Source organism: Nannospalax galili, unplaced genomic scaffold (assembly GCF_000622305.1).
Source record: "Nannospalax galili isolate Female #2095 unplaced genomic scaffold, S.galili_v1.0 scaffold355, whole genome shotgun sequence".
NCBI lineage: Eukaryota > Metazoa > Chordata > Mammalia > Rodentia > Spalacidae > Nannospalax > Nannospalax galili.
The window spans coordinates 323,033-329,491 of record NW_008336848.1 but is presented as its reverse complement, the minus strand read 5'-3'; the positions used below and the strand labels follow the sequence as shown (position 1 = coordinate 329,491).

Sequence of the window (6,459 nt, the reverse complement as noted above, 5' to 3'; positions counted from 1 at the left end):
CTGGTGACGTTGCATCCCTCCATCCCTCTCCTCCTCCCTCTTTCGCTCTTCTGAACTCCTTTTACGACGTTGAGTCTCAGAGTCGAGCTCGGCGCCAGGTCCACTTTTCGGCAAAGTGACGTGGACGTCAACAGCAATGGCGGAAGGAGAAGAGGTTCAGCCACTGTCAACGACGGGCGGCGACAGCTGGTGAGTGAGAGCCCGGGATTAATCCCCACCGCCCCCTTCTCGTCCCCTTTTCCATCCCGCTGGTCCCTGAGGTGCCGGCTGGCCCGGCGTGGGGCGCGGCACCTGTCCTCCGCCGGTGCCCTGCCCCGCCCCCTCTGCCCGCCGGGTTCCCTCCGCCCGCGGGATCCCGGGGCTGGGGTGGAATCCCGGGGGGAACTGGGCGGTCCAGATGTTGGGCCTCGGTTTGGTCCTCCCGCTTCGTCCTGCACTCTCTGAAAAAGCTGGTGGGTCCAGCTCTGGGCTTGGCGAAGACCTTAGTGGGGGAGTTGGAGTGGGCACACTAAGGAGGAAGTTGCTTGGATAGAGATCCGAGAGTCTAGCACACCATCTGAGACCAGATCCTTTGAAAGGACCATCTCGACTTTATGAGATAAACTCAGCAGGATTGCTCCCACATAGTTGAGAAGCCTTTCGGCTCCTTAAAAAAAAAAATCAAGCCGGGCGTGCGCCTTTAATCCCAGCACCCGGGAGGCAGAGGCAGGCGGATCTCTTGAGTTCAAGGCCAGCCTGGTCTACATAGCGAGTTCCAGGACAGTATAGTTTGTCTCCCAAAGTATCCAACATTCGTCTTTCACATGAGTTCTTTTTCCTTCCCACCACTTTCCTCACAACTTCATTGTCTTGGATGCTATCAGACTTTGTTCTTGTTGCTCCAAAATCTTTGCATACCTACCTCTCTGGGGTTTGGGGAGGATTTTGTTTTTAAAGGGCCTCATGTAGCCAAAGGTTGACCTCACACTTCCTATGTAGCTGAAGATAACCATAAACTTCTGATTCTCTTGCTTTCAACACCTGAGAGCTGGAATTATAGGTGAGCACCACCATGACTTGTTTATGTGGTACTGGGGCTCGAACTCAAGGCTTCATGCATACTAAGCTTTACCAACTTCGTACATCTCCAGCTCCACCCCCGCCCCCAGTAATTTTTCAATAAGCATTTTCACCACCCCTTCAACTTTTGAAATAGTTTATAATGCCGACCCTTTAAAAAAAAAAAAACAAAAAAAAAACGGAGTCTCACTATGTTGCCCTGGATGGCCTGGAACTCAGAGATCCACCTGCCTGTTTCCTGATTACTGGAATTCAAGGTGTGTGCCACCACACCTGACTACCCTCACAGTTTTGTTTTTGTTTTTTTGAGACTGGGTCTCCCAGTAGCCCCAGCTGACCTGGAACTCACTGTGTAGACCAGTCTGGCATGATCTCAAAGAGATCCCCCTGCCTCTGCCTCCTGGGTGCTGGATTAAAGGTGTGTGCCACCATGCCCAACTGAATCTGACTTTTAGAAGCTTGTGTAAATTTTTTTTTGCATTGATCTTTAACCATGCTCTACTTAGGTATTTGTTAGGTTGTGTAGTTCATTGACACTGCTTATCTAAATACAAGATGCTGGTAGACATCTACTAATTGAGGAGCATGGAAATAATTGAAAGGGAAGGTAATATAGCACTTGAGAAGTTCAACTCAATTAGCAGACATCAAGCATCTTAGTATATGTATTGTCTAAGGTGTGGGAGAAAAATGTAGGATAGCTTAAATCTGGTTTCTTTCTTTGCTTATATATATAACTCAGGAGACAGTGACAGGTACACTAACAAGATAAAGTTAATTTCATTCTTTCAAAGTGTGAATAAAAGTGTTAGGGGAGTTCAGAAGAGACAGGAAAACCTTCAGTTTGCGTTTCATGCAAATTAATAAATGCATGAAGAACGTTTTGTGGAAGCAGTGGTCTGCATTAGACTTTGAAGAATGAGTAAGACCTACCTTAGCAGTGCCCCAAAGAAGTGTAGTGTGAGCCACATATGTAATTAAATATTTTCTGGGGCTGGAGAGATGGCTCACTACTTAAGAACACTGGCTGTTCTTTCAGAAGACCCCGGGTCAAATCCCAGCACCCACATGGCATCAAAGAACTGTGGATAACTCCAGTTCCCTTTTCTGACCTCCACGGACATTGCATGACACGGGTGTACTTACATACATGCAGGCAATACAGACTACACGTACAATAAAATAATTTTTTTCCATTAGCCTCATTGAACACTAAAAAGAAACACGTGAAATTACTTTTCATATATTTTGTTTAATATGTCCAGTATGTTTTTTGAACATATTCTCGTTATTTTAAAACAATTTTTAATCATTTTCCTATGTTAGACATCGAATTTGTACTTTACATTTGTACTGCCACATTTCACATATACATAGCTAGTGGCTAAATGTTGATAGTACAGTGTCATTAAGAGAGCAGAGAAACAGCAGGAACAAGGGCATAGGCAAGAAAATGTGATTTGTTTGGAGAGTAATAACTGCAACTGCATGACTGGAGAGAAAAATGGATCTAGGAAAACAGTAAACTATTTTTGGTAGTTCTGGGGATCCAGCCTAGGGCATTGCACATTATAATCAAGTGCTCTACCTACTATTGAGCTGTCTTCACCTCAGGAAAAAAAGTTTTAACCTTATAGAAACCTTTTAAAAATATGCCTGGCATGGTGGCACATGCCTTTAGTTCCAGCAGACCTCTGTGAGATACAGTCTAGCTTGATCTACATAGTGAGTCCCAGGTCGTCTGGGGTTACTGGGAGACCTTGTCTCAGAAAGACCAAAAAAAAAATTAGTGATACAGCCACCAAAACTGCAAGAAGTGACCTAACTGGTCATAACATGACATTTACAGTTTGGGAAGATTGAATTGTATTATAAACTGCCTTTAGCCAGCTGACTGAGGGCCATGGGGGAATTTTTTCTGAGCTAAAGCATTATAAGGAAGTTCTTAGGTTGGGGTTCTTGGGTGTGTCCAGAGTGGATGGTTTTATTTATTATTTAGTCTCATACAGAGTTGTTCTATGTTTGGGGTGACTTCTCACTTTTGCTTATTTTATTTCTCTGAATGGAAGAACCATGAGATACTCTGCTGTGTTTTCTAGTCTCCCTCCATTCGCTAATCCTTCTTTCTCCACTCTCACCCTTTCCTTGGCCCGTTTCCATAGAGTCAAGAAAAGACTTTGGGATTAGAAGTATTAGATTTAGTAAAGCTACTTTTGTCTGAGTGCTTGGTAAATGGGATTGTTACAGAGTATTTTTTTTTTATTTTAGCTGTCATGTTTTAATTTTAACTTTATCAGAGGTAAAGTTTTAAAGTGTATAATGCATGTTACCACCTAACCCAAACTCATCTTAATGACTAAGGATCATCCAGTTTACAAATTTAAGTATGTAAGAATAAAACTAGGCATGATGGTTCACTTCTATAATCCTACCACTGAACACTCAGGAGTCTGAGGTAGGAGAATCATTGCAAGTTCAAAGTTAGTCTGAGCTGCGCAGTGAATGTGAGGACTGCGTGGGCTACAGAGTGAGACCCTGTCTCCAAAAACCCAGAGCAAGAATGAGAGCTAGAGTGAGAGCAAGAGAGAAGGAAGGAGGAAAGGAGAAAGGGAGATTGAGGAGAGAAGAGGAAGAGGAAGGAGAAAGGAAGAGGAGAGGAGAGGAAGAGAGGAGAGCTAGGTACTTGTTTTCAAGGAATTTATGGTCTAGTTCAGAAGGCACATTTAAGAACAAGTATGGGCTGGAGAGATGGCTCAGTGGTTGAGAGCACTGACTGCTCTTGCAGAGGACCTGAGTTTAATTCCCAGGACCTACATGGCAGGTAAGAACCGTCCTTAACTCCAATTCCAGGGGAATCTTCTGACCGCTGCAGCATGGCATGACGTGGGTGCACTCACATGCAGGCAATGCACTCGTACACATAAAATAAAAATAAGAAATAAAATATTAAAAAAAAGGGGGGGTGGCGACTTGTGCTTCCCGGCCCTGCCGCCTCAGAGCCCTCATCATTGGGCCCCCAGCCTGGGTCCCTGGTAGCGCACAAGGCAGGATGTTGAGGCGCAACCTGGAAGACCGGGATGCTCAAACAAAACAGCTACAGGATGCTGTCACAAACGTGGAGATGCATTTTGGAGAGCCGTGCCAAATCTTTGCTGCTTATATACAGAAAACTGCTAGGCTACGACAAAGCAGACCTTCTGGTGAATGAAATCAACATGTATGCCTCTACAGAGACCCCAAATTTGAAGCAGGGTCTGAAAAACTTTGCAGATGAGTTTGCCAAACTTCAGGATTACTGCCAAGCAGAAGTTGAAAGACTTGAAGCCAAAGTAGTTGAACCTTTGAAAGCTTATGGAACCATTGTAAAAATGAAACGGGATGATCTCAAAGCAACATTAACAGCAAAGAATCGAGAAGCCAAGCAGTTATCTCAATTAGAAAGGACACGCCAGCGAAACCTGTCTGATCAACATGTAATTTCACAGGCAGAAACTGAATTACAGAGAGCTACGATTGATGCTACCTAAACAAGTCAACATCTGGAAGAAACTATTGACAGTTTTGAAAAGCAAAAAATAATGGACATAAAGAATATATTTTCAGAATTTATCACAATTGAAATGTTATTTCATGGCAAAGCTTTAGAGGTCTTCACTGCTGCCTACCAAAATATACAAAAGATTGATGAGGATGAAGATTTAGAGGTTTTCCGAAATTCTGTGTATCTACCAGATTATCCATCTCATTTAGATATTGTAAGAGCAAATTCAAAGTCACCTCTTCAGAGATCACTGTCTGCTAAGTGCACATCTGGAACAGGACAGATATCCACCTGTCAATTAAGAAAGGATCAACAAGGAGAAGATGGTGATGATGAAGAATTAGATGTTACAGAAGATGAAAACTAATTTTAAGAACATTTCCATATTTGTCTTAAATGATTTAAAATCTGGGATTACTGAATTGTAAAACTTTATACTTACTTGATAGGTTAAACTTCAAGATGAAATCCTACTAAGAAGTGAAAAATTAAAAATGTATGCTAACAAGAAAATGAAGGTTCTTAAAAAATACTACATACCAGTCATTTCAATATCCAACCTATAGTATGTGACTTTTTTGTAGAAGTTCTGTTTTTAAAAAAACATTATGTATTTCAAAGCATTTCAGATTAATGACAATACCTAGTGAAGGTGCAGCAGTAAGTGGGTGATAAAAGACTTAATTCCTCTTAGCTTCTTAGCTCCAGATTTTTGACACCAGGAAGTCTAGTTACATACAAATTCTATTCCATGATGCCTTAAGTAAAAAGCATTTTTATTTGTATTAAAACCTTATGTTTCATCATTTGATATGTAAATGTACTTTTTCAACAAGAATGTAATTTAAATAAAGGTAATACTGATATAAGGCTTTACAAATGTTTTAAGTTTCAGATTTTAAAAGGGCATATTCACCCTTTTACTGCTGTCACACTAAAGCATTATATGTATTACTAATACTTAGAAGGCAAGTATTCTATTGGAATGTTGCCTCATCATTTGGAACACCATAAAGCATTAAACATTCCATACTATTCTGCCAGGCTACCATAGTTAATAAACATGTACTTTATTGCTAAAATTACAAAACAATTTAGTCAGAACCTTTCTGTATATCTGACACTTCTGTTTCTTTTGGCAAAGAATTATGCTTTTGTTATTTTTATGAATCTCAATGAGATGTATAAAAATTGGGAATTTTAAATCATTTCATAGAATTGGAAAAAGCAGTTATTCACAACAGAAAAATAAAAGACTTTCTAGGAAAAAAATATTTTAAAAAAGAACCATGAACTGTTCTCTGCTAGTATAATGCAATGAGACCTTTAGACCCTTTTCTAGGCAGATAGAAAAGACTGTTTGAAATAGCTTTATATTTTCACTCTTCTCTGTCTTTGTTAACAGTGGTATTTTCCCATTTGTTTCCCAATAAGTGAAATGAGACAATTGAACTTGTTGGAAATGTGAATGCAGTCTTAAAGAGCTCATAATGGAGCTTAATCTTTTTTAAGTACATGAATTCTTTGATATCACTTCTTATTTACTGGTTTTTAGTTAGGTTCTAAGTCATCAGTTCTTCCCAAAATTTAAGGATACATTGGAGTTACCTGGAAGCTTGTTAAAATCTGGGTTGATTCAGTATATATTTGGGTGAGTCCTGAGATTCTTTATTTCTGACTAGCTCTTATGCGATACTAGTTCGGTGTATTCATGAACCACACATCAGTAACAAGGCATGGATAATTTAGATCTCAGAATGAGTAGGTCACAGAAGTTTATCTTTTTATATTATATGTTATATGCTACACAATATAACCTAATATGCTGTAATATATCTAATTGCATAACATCATTGCTG

At 40.4% G+C, this 6,459-nt stretch overlaps 1 protein-coding gene and 1 pseudogene across 2 annotated transcripts in view; both read left to right on the top strand.

Moving 5' to 3' along the window:
* Tbc1d23 (TBC1 domain family member 23) overlaps nucleotides 1–6,459 on the top strand; it is a 65,981-nt gene continuing 59,522 nt past the window's right edge. For both annotated transcript variants that reach the window (XM_017797668.2, XM_008831245.3), the window contains exon 1: nucleotides 1–189. In XM_017797668.2, the coding sequence (XP_017653157.1) occupies nucleotides 137–189 (53 nt within the window). In that variant the 5' untranslated portion in view covers nucleotides 1–136. The remainder of the gene's footprint in view (nucleotides 190–6,459) is intronic.
* LOC103732627 lies at nucleotides 4,094–5,073 on the top strand (annotated as a pseudogene).